General features: G+C 36.3%; 3 protein-coding genes across 3 annotated transcripts; 2 read left to right on the forward strand and 1 right to left on the reverse strand.

The window, feature by feature from the left end:
* Positions 1–10964: 10964 nt before the first annotated feature.
* On the forward strand, positions 10965–14447 carry LOC123920559. Its single transcript, XM_045972838.1, has 6 exons — positions 10965–11195; positions 11910–12037; positions 12171–12340; positions 12749–12826; positions 13386–13530; positions 13678–14447. The coding sequence occupies exons 1-6, from the start codon at positions 11063–11065 to the stop codon at positions 14095–14097; spliced, it is 1074 nt and encodes a 357-aa protein (XP_045828794.1). The 5' UTR covers positions 10965–11062; the 3' UTR covers positions 14098–14447.
* A 1488-nt stretch (positions 14448–15935) lies between these two features.
* LOC123920560 (mitochondrial acidic protein MAM33) lies at positions 15936–18846 on the forward strand. The gene is made up of 3 exons (XM_045972839.1): positions 15936–16193; positions 16272–16594; positions 18364–18846. The coding sequence occupies exons 1-3, from the start codon at positions 16032–16034 to the stop codon at positions 18542–18544; spliced, it is 666 nt and encodes a 221-aa protein (XP_045828795.1). The 5' UTR covers positions 15936–16031; the 3' UTR covers positions 18545–18846.
* A 1238-nt stretch (positions 18847–20084) lies between these two features.
* On the reverse strand, positions 20085–21037 carry LOC123920561 (LOB domain-containing protein 23-like). Its single transcript, XM_045972840.1, has 2 exons — positions 20885–21037; positions 20085–20405 (listed from the first exon to the last, which is right to left on the reverse strand). The coding sequence occupies exons 1-2, from the start codon at positions 21035–21037 to the stop codon at positions 20085–20087; spliced, it is 474 nt and encodes a 157-aa protein (XP_045828796.1).
* Between the last annotated feature and the right edge of the window lie 232 nt (positions 21038–21269).

Consider the following 21269-nt stretch of genomic DNA (forward strand, 5'->3'; position numbering starts at 1 on the left):
GCCACAAAACTCTGCTCAAGTTATTTCTCAGGATGAGCCTACTCCTAGCAAAGCGGCTGAGGGGGTGGTCGAAGGACCAAGCGACGCACATCCTGAAGATGTTGCAGAGAAAATCCCATCTCCTCAGCCTGTCGAAACGGCCGTCCTTACTGAAACCTCATCACCACCCAAAGCTCATGGCTCGCCTCACCACGCTTTCGAAGATGATACCCTTAAGCCTAGCAATGAAGAGGACCAACTTGATCAAGGCCTACCGCAACAACATCCTTTGACGAACCCTGCCCCAGTATTAGCTGAAAATGATCCTCCAACCAATTTTCAAGTTGACCCTGCTGCCAACCTTTCCAATGAACAAAGGCCAACCGTTGATGGCGAACATTCCACTACCAATCAACCACAACCAAGTGGGTCAAACCATGAGTCTAGTTCACCCAGTGCTGACACTTTCGACTCTGATGATGGGAACTCCTGCATTGGTGATTCACTTGGTGAAGAGGGAACCTCTGTGTCGAAACCTCCTCCTACTGTTGTCTTACCGGCTGAACTTGCCAAAGAGCTAAGAGATTTAACCCCGGCAGATGCACTCAACAAGCTTTTATCAAGTCATGGCGCCTCTAGTTCTGCTGTTGGGAACACGGAAGATAAGGAAGATGCACTTGCGCAAGAACAGTTTGAGCACGAAATCAGATTTAGGCGAGAGATCCTTAATGGGGATATGCTGGGCCTGCTTGAACATGATTCTTCTATATACTACAATATCAAAGCCCTTTTTCGCAAGCTGCAGAACCCAAGGACTGACGAAGCCATGTTCCTTCTAGTGACTCAGGCTGAAACCTTTTTAGAACAATTCGTTAGTCAATCTCAGCTCCTAACCAGGACTAGCAGCCTCTTGACATCTCTGCTCGCCACCCAGCAACACCATTTCGAGCAAGCTAATAGTTGCAATGCAGAGGTCACAACTATCAAGGCTGCCTCTGATGAAGCTCTTGAGCAACTTGTGGCTTGTGAGAATAATATTGCTCAATGGCAATCTGAAATCGAAGCGCTAAAGGAAAAGATTCGACAGGAAGAGGCTAAGATGGAGAAGCTAGCTGCAGTAGCCATTGAAGCACAAAAGGTTAAGCTTGATGAGCTAGCACGTGAAGGTATCCAACACTACAGTGATGGTCTAGCTGTCCAGAAACGAGTTGAGCACCTTGCTAGTGATAAGGAAATGCTACAACGTAAGCTGGCGTCCATTCGAACTCAGTATTACCAATTTCAAGCGGCCAATCGAAAGCCTCCTTCAACATCTCAACAACCTTGACTTTATAAATTTTCTTTTTGTCTTAAGTTTGTTGTTCTCTTTGGATGTTGTAATTGTAAATCTTTTAACACTAGCAATTGTCAAACAATTTCGTACACGCCTTTTGAATGCATGCCCGTTTTGGCTTTTTGATGCTGCATGTTCATATATTGGCTGAGTATTTTATTCCTTTGTTGTTGTTTGCTTTCCTTCTTTTGGGCCACTTTCCCAAGCCTTATTAATGGCACTTCGTAAGGAATGAAGCGAACATGTTTCCAAAGCAGTCAACATAATTAACTACATGGCTTTGAGCATTAATGCAATGGCATTTCCTATGCAAACTGACCGTGGTTAGTTGTAACTGCCTAGCTATTAACGCGTATTAATCCTTCTATAAATACCCACGCCTTGCAACTCTTTTATTCAGCACTTTGCACCAATTAGCGCATCAACACCTCTCCACAAAGAATGGATAACAAGAAAGACCTTCCTTCCTCTACCCCGGGCTCAAGCACACCACGTCCTCTTGGAAGGGGACGAATCAAGATTCCAGCTTCCAAACCTCCACGCACTAGAATCCTTCGCCCTAGGCCGGCACCAGCCAAGGTAGTAGAAACCATCATTCTCTCTTCTGATTCTTCAAGCTCTAGTTCAGATGATGAAGATGAGGATTACCTTGAGTTCCTCAGTACCCTAGAGCCTGATGAAGAATACCCTGGAACTCCAACTCCTTCTTCTGAGGATGAAGACTCTCAGATCTCAGAACTTTCCAATTCTGATTCAAAGGATGAGGGAACTCGGGTTCAGGGTAAACCTTAAGTGGTTACCCTTCAACATTCAACCAATTCTTGTACTTTCTTGAACATTCTTGAATGATTGGTTGTATTGTTGATTTTGTATGAATAAAAATTGATTCTTGGCATTTTCTTTTACCATCTTGCAAATTTTATCCTTGCGTTATTCATTTTTTATGGTTATTTCTTGCAACATTGGCTTGTATTTCTTTAAATATTTGCCATTCATATTGACTGAACGCTTCTCAGGGGTTAACTCTTCAATCTCATAAGCTCCATTTGACAAAACTTGAGAAATCTTAAATGGTCCTTCCCAATTGGGTGACCATTTTCCAAAGACTCGATCTCGTCTGTCCATGGGGAGGATGACTTTCCAAACTAAGTCTCCTACGTCAAAGAGTTTGGATTTAACCCTTTTGTTATATGCTCTAGCAATTCGTTCTTTTTGTCGAATCAAAGCATCTAACGCCTGCAACCTTTCCTCATCCACGTCTGTTAACTCATCTAACATTATGTTCTCATAGTGATCAGGAGGTAGTTCCCATTGCCTCTGTACTCGAATCGACTGCATCATTATTTCAACAGGTAACACGGCATCGTGACCATATGTTAGTCGAAAAGGTGTCGAACCTGTTGACTCTTTAGGAGAATTCCTACATGCCCATAGGACTTGATCCAAGGTCTTGTGCCAATTCTTTGGCTTTTGGGCAACGTGCTTCTTAATTAAACTAATTATGACCTTGTTGGCTGCTTCAACTTGGCCATTTGCTTGAGCATAGTAAGGCGTCGAAGTCATTAGCTTAAAACCCAATTGTTCAGCAAAATCTTGCATCTTTCGACCAACAAACACTGTTCCTTGGTCTGTAGTGATCGTCTCAGGAAGCCCAAACCTATAAATAATATGGTCTTGGATAAAATTGATCACTGTCTCCTGATCCACATTTGTCAGGGCAACAGCCTCTATCCATTTGGTAAAATAATCAATCCCAACTAGTATATAACGTTGGTTCTTGGATGACGCGGGCCTTATCTCACCAATTAAATCTAAAGCCCACCCTCTGAAAGGCCAAGGTTTGATAATCGAATGCAACTCACTGGCAGGAACGCGTTGTATCCCTGCGTGTTTTTGACACTCTTGACAGCCTTTCGCATATTCTATGCAGTCCTTAAGCATAGAAGGCCAATACAAGCCTTGTCGAAACAAAAGCCATTTCATTTTATGGCCTGCTTGATGGGCACCGCAGGCTCCACTATGGGCGTTTGACATTGCTACATACGCTTCGTTTTCATTTAGGCATTTCAACAAAACCCCTTCAGGAGTCTTCTTAAATAGTTCATTTCCCATGATTGTGTAACTCAAGGCTCTATACTTAACCTTCCTATCGGCTGTACCTGTTGGATTTTCTATGTATTTAACAATGGGTTGTCTCCAATCCGTGCCAGCCAAATTGTCAATCACGAAGACTTCAGTCATTGCTTCATCAAAGTGTGCATCAGTCATTTCGGACTCCTTTTCGACCTTTGGTTCATTTGCCCCCAGCTGATGGGATATTACCTCACATGAGATTAGTTTTTCTTTGATTTCAACTATCTCATCTAATTTTTCCCTTGTTACCTTATAACCAGAAGCAATTTGGGCTAAGTCATTTGCTTCTTGGTTTTCGATCCGGGGCACGTGTTGAATGTCACACGAATCAAATCGTTTTAGTAACGAGAAGGCAATGACAAAGTATTTCATCAAATGTTCTTGAATGCATTTATATTCCTTTGTCAATTGTTTTATTACTAATTCAGAATCTCCTCTGATTTTAACATGTTTTGCCCCCAAGTCCAAAATAATCTTTAGACCTACAATTAAAGCCTCGTACTCGGCTTCATTATTGGAGCAAGTTCCATTAATCTTGTACTTAAACTTTGTTGGAATCTTTGAAGGAGAAATGATTAAGATTCCAATTCCTGTACCATGTTTGTGCTTCGAGCCATCAAAGTACAATATCCAAGGTTCATGTTCTACGTATGTTATTGGGGTCTCAGCCACCGAGTGGTCAACAAGGAAGTCAGCCACCACTTGACCTTTTACAGCCCTCAGGGGTTGGTAAGTCAATGAATATTCAGTTAAAGCTAAAGACCACTTCCCAATTCGACTATGCAAAATTGGTTTTAATAACATATGCTTAATGATGTCAAAATGAGAATAAACATAAACATGAACTGGTTTGATATATTGCTTAAGTTTGGTACAAGAGAAATACAAACATAAACAAAGCTTTTCAATTGGACTATATCTAGTCTCAGCATCATTCAAGATTCTACTTAGATAGTAAATAGCCTTTTCTACGCCATTTTCATCCTCTTGTGCGAGCATGCTTCCAATAGTCGAATCTGATGCTGCGATATACAACTTCATTTCTTTGTTTCGAATAGGAGGCATTAAAGTTGGAGGCTTCGACAAGTATGCCTTGATATCATCAAATGCCTTTTGTTGTTCCGTTCCCCATTCAAATACATCACCTTTCTTGAGCCTCAGCAGTGGAGAAAAAGGTTGAGCTTTACCACTTAGGTTTGATATAAACCTTCTCAAGAAATTGACCTTTCCTAGCAAAGATTGAAGCTGTTTCTTCGTTCCTGGAGGTTCTGTCTCCATGATAGCTTTTGTCTTATTTTGATTAATTTCTATGCCCTTCTTATGCACAACAAAGCCAAGGAAATCTCCTGCATGTACACAGAAAGCACATTTCAGTGGATTCATTTTTAATCCACATTTTCTCATTCTTTCGAACGATTTTTTAAGATGTTCGATATGTTCATCCTGGGAAGAGGATTTCACAACAATATCATCAATGTAAACCTGCATAAATATTTCGATAAAATCATGAAAAATTAAGTTCATGGCTCTTTGGTATGTTGCTCCAGCATTTTTTAATCCAAAAGGCATCACTACCCACTCATAGGTGCCTAAAGCACCAGGGCAACGAAATGCGGTTTTGGGCACATCATCTTCGTCGATAAAGATTTGATTGTAACCTGAGTAGCCATCTAACATACTCAAATATTCATGTCCTGCTGCTGAGTCAACTAACATTTCGGCTACAGGCATGGAATATTCATCCTTAGGTGTAGCATTATTCAAATCTCTAAAGTCTATGCAAACCCTAAGTGATCCGTTTTTCTTAATAACAGGAACAATGTTAGCTAACCATTCCACATACCTGGTTGTTCGAATGAACTTGCATTTAAGCAACCTTTCAATTTCTGCTTTGATCTTTGTCATGATTTCTGGTGCAAACCTCCTTGGAAGCTGCTTTACAGGTTTCTTATCTGGTCGAAGGGGTAGCCTATGCTCCACAAGATTTCTGCTTAACCCAGGCATTTCGTTATAGTCCCATGCGAAGCAGTCTCTGTATTTCTTAAGCAACTCGACCATTTTTTCTCTTGAGGTTGGGTTTATATTGGCACTAATGTAAGTTGGCCTTTTAACAGAGCCATCTCCAATATCAACCTCCTGCAAAGGGTCTTGGGCTTGCATTCTCTGAATCGAACTATGTGGATCTTTCTCAAAACCCAAAGGTTCATCATCATAGATGCAATCTAACCTTTGCTTTTTCCCATCATTTACTTCACTAGCCTCCAAGGCCAGTTTGTCCCTTAAGTTATCATTGGCTTCGACAGCCATATCTTCTTGAACATTAATGGCCTCAAGAGCCATTTTGATTCTATTCTCGGCTGCGTAAGCCGTAATTCGATCCCATGCTGGGGACTCAATCATTAAACTCATCATGGTTGACCCATCCAGACACTGGTGGGTATGCATCCTCACACAAGGGTTTCTCTATGTCTTCCCTTTCCCAACAAAAGCCATGGGTTGGATGCAACTTAACTGAGTGGTATACATTTTTTGATACCACTTCATTTGGATCGAAGGCAGCATCTTGCTCACCACAAGGAGCAATCGAGGCCAGGTTTTTGTCGAAAGTCTGTAAAGTCACAGTGCTTGTCTCTGAAACATATGCACTTTGATCTGCTTCTACGTTCTCGACTAAACCATCTTCTCTCCAGATGATTAACCTTTGGTGCATGGTTGAGGGAACAGCTCCAACACCATGTATCCATTCTCTACCTAATAACAGATTGTAATTAGGTTTGGCAGCTATGACCATAAACAAAGTCTTCCGAACTGTACTACCAACACAAACTTCCAACTGCACTGCCCCCAGGGAATGACCAGTTTTTCCTTCATAGTTGGCCAACACCACATTGTGGGAATGAAGGTCTGTGTCATAGAGACCTAATTTCTTCAACATGAAGTGAGGCATGATATTCACCACAGCTCCTCCATCCACTAAGACTTTATTGATTCCCACATTATTGACTTTTGCCCTAATGAACAAAGCCTTCAAGTGGTTCTGCATTCCCAGATCTGGCTTTTCGAAGACAGCTTTTTGCTCTTCGACGCAACCATTTTGCATAACATAATAACACATTGGCTTATGATCAGCCAAATTGAGGGCTTCGAAGTCCTCTTCCAGCTCATTGACTTCAGTAGGTATATCATATTCCAGTGGCAGAATCGACACCACATTGACCATGACATCAAAATCAGACCCCTCATCCAGGAGATCATCATCCTCCATGTCATCCTCATCTTCTGCCCCTCCTTGGGCATTTTCAGCTATTGGCTCTTCCAATATTATGGAAAGCCTCTCCTTTGCTGGCCTCTTGGCCATTTCAACCTTTTCAACCTTCTGGGTTGCAACAGCCTTGCCCCCAGCCTCAGCCTCTTTTGCTGTCAACTTTTGCTTCCTCTGGAACCTTCGCCACTGAGTGCGGGTCATAGGATTCTTTCCCTTATAGTTATTCCTATAAGAGTATTTGTTGACTTCAGTGGCAGCATTCACTGTTTCCTTCCCAGCTACCACTTTTGAACCCTTGGGTTCAGATACAATGTTCACATTAACATTGCTAGAGCTTCCATTATCCATCATCCTTCGATTAAAAGTGACGTGCTGTCCACTCACCCATTGGTTAACAGGTGCTCTCCCAGATGGTTTGAAAGTGTTTTGGGGGCCTAGCCTCTGCTGGATCGAAAGGCCTTTGGTAATAGGTTTTCCCCAATTGGCCCCTTTGTAAGGCCAAGCTTTTTGATTTGGCCTAGATTTTGGCCATTTTCTCTTGCTTTCAGCATAAGGTACAACACTTTGAAGGCCTGCAGTAGCCTCTTTGTCACACACAGCACTGCATCTAGGGCAAAGCATCACTTCAGCATTCTTCAGCTTGCACCTATTTAGGAAGTCCACCAATTCTTCCTCAGCATTGGGGTACACCTCACGTACCCTCTTTTCATACTCCTCTTCAGGCACAGCCTTGATTGGAGCAGCAGCGTCTATCACTTCAACCATGTTGCAGTCATAGACTTCGACATAGGTAGCGTCTGCGGGTGGCAAAGGGTCTGAATCTACCTTCATTGGAGGCTTAGCCTTATCAGCATACTTCAGCCTTCCTTCATTCAGCGCTTTTTGCACCAAATCCCTGAAAACAACACATTGATAAGTTTTATGTCCCAAATAATTATGAAACTTACAATAACCTCTTTTCTTTCTTTGTTCTATTGGTGGTATTTTCATATCTTTTGGCACAATAATTTGGCCGTCAGTCACCAATAAATCAAAAATCTCATCACATTTAGTGATGTCGAAAGTATAAGTCTTCGTAACAAACTTATCATTTTTTGGTTCGATAGGATTTTTTCCATTCGACGGCCTCAACAATTTGCAAGTGTAAGGAGGCCCAGGCTTTAATTCAGCCACATTAATATCACTATCGTCGAAATCTAAGTATTCATCACTCGTTTCATAATCAATTTCATTATCATAGGAATCAACAAAACCTATTTCTTTCTTTTTCTGAAACTTAGAATTTCTAACTTTTTCAGCTTTTAACCTTTCGATTTGTCTCACTCTGTCAGCCAACTGTGACATGTCTCGAAGGTATTGGGTATCCAATTTCTTTCGAATTGAATAATCTAACCCACCAGCAGCCATTTCCACTAGCTCGTGTTCAGGCACTTGAGTAAAGCACCTGGATTTCAGCAAACGAAACCTATTTAGATAGTCATCAATTGACTCTTGGTTTTTTCTTTTTACACTGGCTAACTCTTTCAGACTTATCTTAGTTTGGCCCATATAAAATTGCTCATGGAAAATCCTTTCCAATTGGGCCCAACTATTGATCGAATTGGGAGGCAAAGTTGTAAACCAAGTAAATGCATTCTTGGTAAGCGAATTAGGAAAATACTTCATTCGCAAATTTTCATTATTCGCCAAATTCCCAGACTCAGCTAGATACCTGGCAATATGTTCTACGGTTGACTCATTAGTGTCCCCGGCAAACTTAGTATATTTTGGGACTTTCCAACCTCTTGGTAACTCGGTTTGCAGCACATATTCAGTGAAGGCAGAGACAAAGTTTGGCCTTCGACAGCCCGTGTTTAGGCCATTTTGGGCCAAAATCGTTTCGACCATGTTAGCCAAATTGTGTTGGCCAAGCAAATTATTGTTTTGCACCTCTCGCACTACCTCGTCAGGATCCTGGTTCCTCCTAACCATTACCACTGGGGGGTTCTGATGTACCACTTGTGGATTTGGGTTAATAACAGGAGGGTTTTGATTTACTACTTGAGGCATTTGATTAACCTCGTGAGGATAATAGGTTTCCTCTTGTACAACTGGTGTAGGTGTTGGGTTAGGAACCGTTTCAGTAGCCACATAGGTTGGCCTTTGCTGCACTGGAGTCGAAGACATTGCAGGTAATATTACTTGTGGAGTAATGGGATTTACTCTAGGAGGTGGTGGGGGTGTCCCAAAAAAATCTGCAATTCGACTCATTTGAAATGCCAACATTTGATAACTCTCGTTGGTATTCTGAATTAACGGATTAAACACAGTACCCATTTGTTGTGTTAAGAGATTAACCATTTCATGGTTACTCTCATCCATTTGCTGTCTCAAAGACAACACAGATGCAGTCGTTAAGGGTGTGGGAGTTACCCTTGACGAAGTATACCTATCAGATTCGAAACTTGGCATCCCTAAGCCAAGTGTAGGGGGAGGCCCGTACATAAAACTCTGACCTGATGGTGGTTTCGAACGTCCAAGACCGGCAGTCACGGACGGAATTGCCATAGTTGGTATTGGCAAAGTTGGAATAACATCATGCACAGTCGAAATGGTTGGACTGGAGAATATTGGAACATTCACCAACTCAGATGTTACTAAACTTTGTGGAGGTGGATCGACTCCACCACTCGAACTTGCTTCGCTACTCATCGCACTAGAATTTGGGGTTTTACTAGGATTAGATCTCTGAGTAGTTTTAACCATAACCTAACTTATCATCAGTTATATGCAAGTAACAAGTTTTTATCCCACAACATAAAAATAAACACAATTTTAACAAACACAAAACCAGTCCCACTGGGCGTGCCAATTTGTTTACGTTGGAATTTGGTAAACAACCGCTAGTTTAAGTATTTAAACTCGCGAGATCAACTAGTAAATCTCAGGACAATTTTGTGTTTGTTCGTTTCAAGAAAACTGTTTGAATGTTCGTTTGAATAAGGAAACAAACACTTAGGAATTAAAATATTTTAAAGCATACAAGAGAAACTAATTCGAATCGCCTCGAAGTAGCAGTTTCTCAAGCAAGTATCTGGATTCAGACTTAGAAAAATTTACTGGAAAACAAATTGCATTGCATTGAATGAAAAACAATTACAAATAAAGATGGTTCACAAAACATACATTTCTCCTTTGAATTCCGTTCGTTCGATCGCTGAGTACTTAGAATTTTTAGAGAGAGTGTTTGTATAAATTTTGTGACCTTTGTTCTGAATGAAAAACTACTATAAATACTACTACAAAGTGGTAACCGTTCTTCGATCATCTGGACGCTCCTTCACTTGCCACGTCGACCACGTTCTCCACTTTCATCTTTCATTCCTTCAGCGCGCGCCAAGATCTTTTGGGCCGTTCGTTGTTTCTTTTTTGGGCTTGGCCCAACTATCTCTTGATTCGATTTTGCGCCTTCGATAGCCTCCTGGTAAAACCAAAACTATACGCATCCTCTACAGCTCTCGAGACGCTTTTCTGCTTCGACATAGGGAGTTCTCGACACCAACTTTGAAAGTTTTATTTTGATAATATAACCTCCAAAATAAATATTGGACCCACCAATTATATTTAATTGATAAATACCAAATTTATGTCCAACACGGTGAATTTTGTAAAATTCATATTCGTTATAACGATATCACGAACTTGTGCAATATGCACCACTTAATGTGGTGGTGCATGTTAGACAAAGCCTCTAAATTAGACTTAAGAAGTTCTTTAGGACTTTTGTCCGCCGGCTGAAGTAACAAATACACCCTCCATAACAAAATATAAACAAAAATTACTTTTTAAATTTATTGTATGATTAATGTATCTAGTTTATAATTTAGTCAAAATATATTATATATTAATCATATAATAAGTAACTTTTGCTTATATTTACTTTGCATTGATGAGACATAGAAGTGTTAAAAAAGTGAACAAAAAAATCAATTCTTAATATTGATTTCAATCTTTTTTCAGTTTAATTAATTTTTTTAAAAATCAAACAAAAATCAAACCGAATTAGTTCAATTCAATTTTTTATTTAAACCAAACAAAATCGATTAATTTTTTTCATTTGATCCAACTCCAAAATGAAAACAATATTAATTTTTCTTGTACAACCAAAATTAATATTTTTTTTTGACAAAAAATAATTTTTATTAAATTAAATGAAAAAGTAATATTAGAAATAAAATAATCCTAGGTAATGTCGGCATATAGTAAAATTAGGACAAAATCCTTGTCCTCTATTTCTCGTTCCTCTGAATTCTTTCTTTTCTGGGTCATTGTCTTTCTCGTTTTCTTTTACTATATTGTTTTTTCAATTTTTGATGGATAATAATAATAATAAAGATAAAGGTGCAAAATCATTAGCTACATCTTTGCAAAACCTCAATATTAATCCCAAATCCAACTTCAAATCCAACTCCACCATTACCACAATCACCCATCTTCAATTTCCTGGTAATTCTTTCAACCAATTTTATTTCTCTTATCATGCTTTTGTTTGTTTAAGAAAACTCTGAATTGCAGTGCAACTGTTTGTGATAATGTCAAGCAGAAAAAAAATATGGTAAACTAAATCAAATATTCATAAAAACACTCTTTTATTGTGGTTGATTTTATGTTTTTATTGGTGTGCTAAGTGCTTTGACCTTAGATTCTGTGTTTGTTATGATATAAGTTGATGAATTTTGTTGGGGTAGATTGGTTTGAATTTGGAATCTGAATAGGATGGTTGAAGTTTGTTGGTATTTGAATTAGTCACTAGGTGTTTGTGTGATTTAAATTAGGTCATTGGTTCAAATACCGTGCCCTGTTAGGATAAACTACTTAATTAAGCGCGTTTATTATGTAAGTGTATGTATAAGCTATTTTTATAACTGGTAAAGTAAAGTAAAACTAATTTCATACTCCGTATAATCTATAAGTTGTTTTCACAAGCTATATTAGAGAGCTTACGGAAATAAGCTGAAAAAACACCTTATAAGTTGTTTTCTTAAGCTCTCATAAACAATCTCTCAACTCAAAAGCTTATGCTAGTAGATTCTCAAATAAGCCAATCCAAACATGCCTTGTTGGGATGGTGTAACCATGTTCCAATGTTTTTTTTCCCCAAGCATATGCTACAGAAGATGGCATGGCATTAACTAATTCTTTGAGAAATCTGTTGTGCAGGATTGCTAACTAAGAAGACAAAGCCTCGAAGTCTAGTTAACCTCTGCATTGGACTTATTGGAAGACATTTGGAGGATATTGTTGAAGATTTGGATGAGATTGCTATCGTTTTGCCAGCTGAAATTAAGGTAGTTTGGAAGAGAATGATCTTTTCGTTCTTTTAATCTCTTAATGCATCATTTATCCTGATGCACATACTTGTCTAAAAAGAGTATCCTTAATTGTGTACATGACGGTTGAAGAAGTAACCTTTAATGACAGTTAGCGGTGGCAGCTATTGCTAGACGAAGAAAGTTGCTGAATGATGATGTCCTGATCGCATTAGCTGATGATTCCTGGGAAATCCTTGATGTCTCTGGCTCAGATGTTTCGAATTTTGGCTTGGTAAAAGCAACTGAAGTATGTAGATTCATTAAAGCTCTTGATATAAGGTATGCAATTATAATCTTTTGATGAATATTCAAATTTCATAAACATTTCTTACAATAAGCTATAGTTTCAGTCTTAAGTTTATGTGAACATTATATTTTGCTGGCCGGCATTTCCCAGAAATAGTTTGCTGTCACAAGTTTATTGAATGTAGGTGATCAACACCGATTTAGCTTTTTGCTTAGGTCTTCCTTTATAATTTCATAGTTTTGCACTTTGCTTGCATCAGATGTGATGATTATTTATTTTCTTCATTTTGATTCTTGTCTGTCAACAACTACACACGGGGTTAGCATATTGTGATTGCATTCTAGAAAAACATATATGTAGTTAGTAGTTTCTTTCTAGTGTGTTTTTTATATTATATTTCTTTCTTTCAGAGTCACTTGATATATTGAGACTATTTGCAGCCGGTGCACCAAAATTACTGCTACTGGTATTTCTGAACTTGTGAAGCATTGCCATTCTTTGGAGACATTGAGATGTGGGTATGTATATTGCTTTTATCCTTTTTAAGTTATAATTCTATGTTAATAAATTTGACCCATTGTATTGCTTTTCAAGTGTATTTTGTTTGTCATTTAATACTTAATTTGGAATGGAAAATGAAAATTTTGCTTCAATGGACCATTTTAGTACCATGTTCACAATACAGTTGCATCTGTCATTCTTTTGTAGTAAGATTATATAAATTAAGTTCATTTATAAATATGATCAAGATATATCTATTTGCTAATTATTTTTATGTTTCCAAAATTTGGCTTTGTCATTTGGTTTCTTCTTGCAGTTGAAATGTTATATGAAACTCGGGAAGTTATTGTATTTCTATATTCATACTTTTTTTTATAAATTAACAAGGTGGGAAATTATGTACTTATTTAAACTTTGAAACTGAAGTTTTTTACCCCCTCTAATAAAGGTTGTTGTTTCCTACTATACGGTATAATGTTTTTCTTTTCTCTTACCATAACCACACTAGCTGAAAAGTTGTTTTAACTTAGGATTACAAACCTCATAACAGGAAATGAACCGTAATTAATATTGCAGAGGGTGTCCAAGGAGTGACAACACAGCGCGGAGATGCTCAAATATATTTAAACCAAGGCTAGAGTATGTTGAAGAGGATTCTTGGGAGGAGCTTGATACTAAAGAAATTGCTAGTGGTGCACAATCACTCAGGTGGCTAATATGGGTATGAGGTTTAAATCTCTCTTTCTGGATTATGGTAACTTGTAAATTTGTAAATGAAGGCAGATCTTTGTCTTTTCAGAAATAAAAAAAATAAACAAACTTGCATATTCTGTTGTTGTTTGAATCTTAAAATATTTTGTTTTTGTAGCCTAACATCGACAATAATTCTCTGGAGGACTTATCCGCCGAGTGCCCGCGTATCATAGTAAATCCTAAGCCATCTTCTCCCTTTGGATTTATGGGAACTCAGGTTCCTTTTGAAGCATTTCCAAATATCATATTAGATGATGCAGTTGTCAAAGATATTGATCCCAAGACATGGACAATGCATGGGATTGCAAAAATGCCCATTTCTTCATCTTCTTCAAGCTCTACTGAATTATCAGTAGCTGAAAAATTCAGACTTGCCTTTGAGGAAAGGGACAATCGGTTAGCTCCAAAGCGAGCTAAAAATGCTCGGCAACATCAACGTCGGGCAGCGCGGGGCTTGTTGTTAATGAGCTCAAGAGCCAAGGCGACAGTCTTGGCATCGCAAGTAAGCAAGTCACTTCATAATCAAAACTTGTAGCCTCATAGAATTTTGAAACGACCGAGTTTTTTTGGTCACCATAAAATGTACTATTAACTTCTGTGTGTATATGTAAGAAGTTGTTGGTTATTTACTATCGATATCTAGAATATCTTCCTTAACAAGTTGGGAAGATGTTCAAAAAAACAAGTTGGGAAGATCAGACGTTTGAATTTTGTCTTGTTTGATCTTTTGACACAAAGTGAAAGTTTATTTTTCAATTGCAAAGATATGAAAGAAACATGCTGGCTTGGTAGTCAAATTTATTTTTCAAGTGTCACCTAACGATTATGCTACCAGAAAGGACTTTGTGTAGTGGAATAGTGAGAAGCATTGTGATTTGTCTGTTAGAAGTGCTTATAATTGATTGGTATATGATTGATGAGAACAAAGGCATTGGTTGGCAGTTGTTTGTTTCTTTAACAGCGAGGAGAAACGTACTCCCTCCGTCCCATATTATAAGAAGAAAAAAAAAATCACTTTTTGATGTCCCAAATTATAAGAAAATAACCAACTTTTATTCACTTTTACATATTCTCATGAAATTGCATTTAATTTACTCTCTTTCTTCTTTTCTTCATAATCAATAACCAATAGAAATTCTTTTTACATCTTCTTATGAAATTTATTTCAAGGAAAACACAAAAAATCATACTTCAAATTTCAATATTTTACTTTTCTTAATAAGTGTGAAAATATATTTTTTTGCTTATAATATGGGACGAAGGGAGTACGTATTTATTATAATAAAAAGGGAATACAAGTATACTTAATACTTAGTACTTTGTGTAGTGGAATGAAGTACAAGCGGTATTCAACTCTTTTTAAAAACTAAAGAGAATCATAACCCAAAAATGACACATGTTAAGGTATCTAAAAATAGAAATTTACATTTAGTAACATAAAAGAATTTAATGTTTAAAAAATATAATGCTTAATGCACAAGTTACAAAAGAATATTACTACATTTGTATTCTTAACATGTGCCTTTGCTGCACATGCTAATATTTTCCAACATTAAATTTAGTGTGAACATACACACCATTACCATTTATCAAGAAATAATGAGTTTGCCACTTGAAAAAACAAAATCGACATTAGTCGTAGAAAAAACCTCCTTTAGGTTGAATTTGCCCTAGCCAATTGTCCAACATAAATCGAAAATAATCCTCATTTCGCAACCTCTTTACTAATTTAACAAACCAATCATCACCCTCGCCACACATTTGACCAATACTACACAAATGCACCCACCATACCAACAAATATTTCCCCATTCTAAGATCTCAAATGTTATGTAACCATACTTTCTTCTTAGGACATGGTACCACAAAACTTCTTTCTTCATTAGCATTCACGATGTACACTTTGTAACAAGAAATTTGTTGAATTTCCTCAAATCCTTCACCCCCTCCCTACATTTTGAGCAACAAACAGCCTCCCACACCCAACAAATCTTACCTAAAAAATACATCGTTTTTGGGTACAAAATATACATGCGCATATTTGTCTTAAACCAAAATTGACTTGCTAATCTTTTTTCTTTTTGATAATAAATTGATTTGCTAATTATTATTTTTTTGTCAAATAGTCTAATAGATAATTTTTTTTTTAAATGTAAGTGAGAGTACCAGAGTTCAAGCCTCCGATCCTATATATTTCACGCAATGTTCATACCAACTGAGTTATGCTCACGGAAACTTTTAACCCATTTCTAAATATTAACCAAACAATATAAAATAGACAAATAATACAGTACTACGATAATATGATTTTTTGGGACTAAATATAATAATAATAATAAATATAAATAAAAAAGAGTATATATTTTTTTTTTTAAATTCAATAAAACAAAAAAAATTCTCAAAATTGAGTAGAGACCCTTACCGTGTCCAAAGAGCTGCAAACAGGAAGTAACATAACGCGAAATAGAAATGTGGAGAAGAGGTTTCATCACCGCCGTCACCGCACTCCGCCACACAACTCCGTCGGGAGTTCGCGGCGCCTCCACCGTTTCATCAGCCGCCGTAAACTCCATGCTTCTTCGCTCCCTCAAAGATCACTACATGGATGTCGCCAAAATGAATATGCCCCCTGTACTCTCTCAATCTCAATCTCTGTTAGGGTTTAGGGTTTAACCTTTTTCTATGCTGACGTAACAATTTTCATGGCAGAAAGTGAGTCCACCATCACCATTCACAATCGTGAAAGGAGCATTGGATTCAGAAGGTCCAGTTTTGAAGCGAAATTACGGCGATGAAGAAGTTAGCATCTACGTTATGCGATTATCTCACTCCGAAGATGAACAAGACGGTGCTATTCATCAATTGTTCATTCATGTTGATGTATCTAAACCTGATCAGAAAGAATCGTTGAATTTCCTTTGTGGTCTCTATGAAGATGCTCTTGGAATTCACTCTGTTTCTATGAGACCTAAGCTTCAAGAATCTAATGGATACATTCTTATTCCTACTCAATATACTGGTCCTGTTTTTTCGTATGTTTCTTCAAACTTTTCTCTGTTATGAATTCATGATACACTAGGGTTTTACTCTGTTAATCTATGATTCTGATATTTTTTTAGTTTAGGGTAATTAGTTGGAGTTTGTAGCAATATAAGGTGAAAAAAGATAGATGAAAGTGGAGAATTGATTAGGGGGGGAATGGTTTTGGATATGTTTGACGAGTTGATAGGATTTTCTATATGGTAATTTGTAAAGAATAGGTGAGTTTTGGGATTTGATGAATGGAATTGAACTTGAAGTAGAATTTTCCTCCAATAATCACTTTTTCTGTTTTGTAAAGGCCTGTTTGGATAAACAGCTTATTCGAAGCTTATAGTATAAGCATGCTTATGTATAAGCTTACATAAGCTGGGTCTCAGGGTCTGTTTGGATAAACAGCTTATTCAAAGCTTATAGTATAAGCATGCTTATGTATAAGCTTACATAAGCTATTTCTATAGCAGAAGATAAATTAAAGTTAAATTATTTTTGTATATGTTTTAAGCTGTTTTCAAAAGCTATCTTGAATATGAAAATAAGCTGAGAAAAGCTCATGAAAAATGTTTTAAGTTGTTTTTGATAATTTCTCCCAAACAGTATCTCAAAACTTATGCCAGTGCCAGTAGATAAGATCAAATAAATCAATCCAAACAGGACCTAAGGAGAGCTTAGGCTTATTTGATTCTAGGGGAAATTGCACACACCTACATTTATAATAATGCTTAAATGAAGTGTTGCCAAATATTGGTCATGGTGGATTGCGGTGGCCGATGTTTTTATAACCACCATGGCCAATTTGTGAAGGATGGTGGCGCCATGATGTCTTATGGTGGATATGGCGGCGCCATATGGAAGTTGTTTTTTTTTTGGTCATGGTTTGCCATTGATAAGTCTAGAAATAAGACTCCCCTATTCTGCAAAAGAAATGGATTGATCTCCCTTCAATTACGCACCCTTTACAAGGGATGCATGTGTGATTTAAGCATATCTCAGTAGAGATGAGTGCAATTTCCCCTTCATCCACATCGTAATAGTTTTCTATTATACCAACATAATGAAAAGATAAGGGTGTAGGTGTACTACACACATTATAGTGCCTACAAGATTCACAATAGATCCAATTCTTCCCTGCATTCTATCTCAGGGATAGTGTTACAATAGCAGATTGTCCTTTAATGATATTAGAAGTATAAAAGATAGTTAGAGTTTGTTGGTAGGTACTTTGTTAACCCTTCTTAAGGTCTATATATTAATCATCTTGTATTCATTTTCTACATATTCTAATTTCTAATTAATTCAAAATGCTACCTTTGGAGTATGCTCTCTACCTGTCCTATGCCCATGACCTTTTACCCGTCACCCTTTGGTTTCTCACAAATAATCCCAAACTTACAATGACAACTGATAACTGTTATCAGAAAATATTGTGATTTTGTGTGCTCTTTCATTTTTTTAACTGTAACTCAATGTGAATGCTTCATTACTGTCAATGTGAATGCTTCATTACTGTCAATGTGAATGCTTCATTTGTATGCTTTTTTGTGGCTGGCATAAGATAGTAAGGATTAACCAAGGTAAAACTGCTGAATCCTGTTTTTGCATAAAACAAGTATTAGTTCTTATGTTGTTGGAAAATATGGACATTGATGCTGTTTTTGGATTGCATATTTCATCTGATTTTTGTTCTAAATTCCAATGTTTGTAAGTGGTAAACTAGGAAATGTATGGGCACTTTTTAACTGACCTGTGTGTAAATTGACAGAGAGCTAGATGAAAATATGAGAGATGCATTTCACAGTTACATAGAGGAGCGAGGCATAAACGATAGCCTCTTTAAATTTCTTCAAGCATGGCTATATGTGAAGGAACATCGAAATTTAATGCGTTGGTTCAAAACAATGGGCTTGTTCATCGACGGAAAGAAGCCAGCTACAGGTGCTTAATCCTCTCTCATTGGGCATGTATTTTGCCTATAGGATCCAACAATGAGCAAGTTATGCATTCAAAACTTGAGGAATTTTGATTATCTTTTTTCTTTCAAAATATATTCTTTTGGTAATACCTAAAGTTTCATAGTGGACAATTAGGGGTGTTTGTTAGTGTTTTTATCAGTAAATTCTATCAGAGGTAAAATTCTATCTGTTTAACTACTTGTGATGTGTAATTGCTATGAAGATCATGCATTATAAAATTTAAGGTGAATTTTGTTTTAAAGTACTGAATGTAATAGTTGACATTATTTATATTTTTCAAATGTATTACTATTACATACTAATATTAACAAGTTATCAAATAGTATATACTAAGCTAACTACACTTGAAAGAGAGAAAATAGAGAGGAGTTGCAATCTAATGTAGTATATACGAGAATGGATTTTCTCCATTGATTTTCTCTCAGTTTCTCTCGAATCTTCAAAGTGACCCTCTAAGTCTAAGGTTACCAGAAGGCTCTTTAAGAGGAACCAAAGAAGAGTCTTGGGGAGCTCCCATCTTTGTACCCCCAAAAGAAAGTACCATCTAAATTTAGTAGAGAAAAAATTATGGGAGCAAAAACCTGGTCAGTAGTACTGAAAATGACTACTGAACCCAATATGAAAATATCGTAGAAAAAATCAATTTTCTTAAACTAAAACAAAAGTTGTGTGTCTACTTAAAAAATCACCAAAAGTGCGTACCTCCTTCTGACTTGTGGCACTAGTCAATGTCAGCTGTTTTTTATAGTACTACTATATTCGTGTCTTTTTAAATGTTATACACGTTTTTTATAATTAACTCTTTTTGTACAATAGTTTTTCCATTAAAGTGTTCTATAGATTATTCATTTATTGGTTTTGACTTTTGAGTGAGGGTCCATTTTGGCATCCATTAATATTAAATGTCTAAGTATACTTTTTTTTTCTTCTTTTTCTGTAAAATGTAAAATAAATTCATCTAACAAATAAATCATATATAATATCAACAATCTTTGAATAAAGTTTTGTTGAAAAAGTATATTCAATCATTTAATCTCATGTTATTTTTTTTTTGCATTTTAATTATTCTAAAATAAATATAAATTTTTACCTATTTATGCCTACATTGTCCTGACACCCTACAGAATTCCTGGTACCAAACAATTTTTCCATTAAAATTCCCCATTTGTAAAGTTGTTAAAGAGATTAAATATATGTACCGATATATATTAGTTTACTAAAAAGGGTACACTAAATTGTCTAGCTTTGATGCACCTGCATCAGTAATATTTTGAATTGTGATTTGTGAATAAAACAAGTAACAAATGAACAAATTAATCATCACATTTTCATTACTAAAAATACCAATCATTAAACTAATAATTCAAACATTCCTCAACATTTGCCAAATATAGTAACAAAAAATAAAATCTCCAAATAAATTCAATTATTGAATATCAACCATCCAAAAATAACATCAAGCTATAGGTTTGTATCTTCTTTTTTTTTTTAACCATATTGGAAACAAATCTTAATTGAACAAATTAGGAACTTGATTAGGCCACTGAAACTGCTCCATGCTATTACTTTGTGTTGGCAAAAAGTTCAAATTTGTTTCAGCATCAACTGTGGACAAGGCATTGAAATTTGATTCAACTTCAATTTGTTGATTTTGGAGCTTATGATAAGCAATTTGAGTTTGGATTTTGGCTAGCTCAGCTTCTGTATCATGGATTTGTTGATACAATTTAGAGACAATCCCAACACATCCATAAACAGGATCTTGAATCCTACATCGTGCTTCTAAATACAAAGTATTTACAGCTTGTTCTCGTAAATATTCAGGTAATTGCTGCAACATTAAAATTCCACAATGAGATAGATTATATTAAAACATGCAGATTTTTATATAAATCATAATAATATCATAGTAGGAACAACTAATAATAATGTATATATATTCAAGAAAATTACATATAAATGAAATACGCCATGAAATACGCCGTTTCAAATATAATGCGACCCTAATTCATAAAAAGAATATATATGTTTCCGAGACATTAGAATTTGACATCAAACACACTATTTTCGAGCACTTACATGATTTACAATTTTACTTTAACTCATTTTCTTTTCCCAGAATCCAAACTCTCTTGAAAGTGGATATATTTTATACGGTGTCAAATTTTGTGTCCACATGTCAATGTTAAAAAAAGTTCATTAGAAAAAATATTATTTTTCTAATCTTTGATATTATTTCCATGCTATAATTATATTATATACTAATATACATACTAGATATGAAATATTAATATATATCATTGAAAGTACCTGAAGCATTTTTCCAACATTGCTACCACCATAGATTTTGTGAACATAAGCAAATCTTTGAGGATCATTGGCAGGGAAATAAGGAGAGAAAATGCAATCAGATGGACACCTTCTTCTTTGACTCTTGCAAGCTGCACATCTACCATAAATCATGATTTCTAAATCCTTTGTATAAAGAGAAAAAAAAATCCAAATACAAAATCTCACACTAAAGAAAGATTTTCTTTTCTAAATGTATAGAAGAAGAAAATCTTGCACAAAATTTTATGAGATATTTGCCAAAGGGATTATAGTATATTTGTATTGTAGATAGTAAGTTTATTTAGGAAATGTTAACGGCTATATTTCAATGTCTAAGAAGGAAAGTTTTGTGTATTAAAGTGTG

This window comes from Trifolium pratense, linkage group LG4 (genome assembly GCF_020283565.1).
Source record: "Trifolium pratense cultivar HEN17-A07 linkage group LG4, ARS_RC_1.1, whole genome shotgun sequence".
Lineage (NCBI taxonomy): Eukaryota > Viridiplantae > Streptophyta > Magnoliopsida > Fabales > Fabaceae > Trifolium > Trifolium pratense.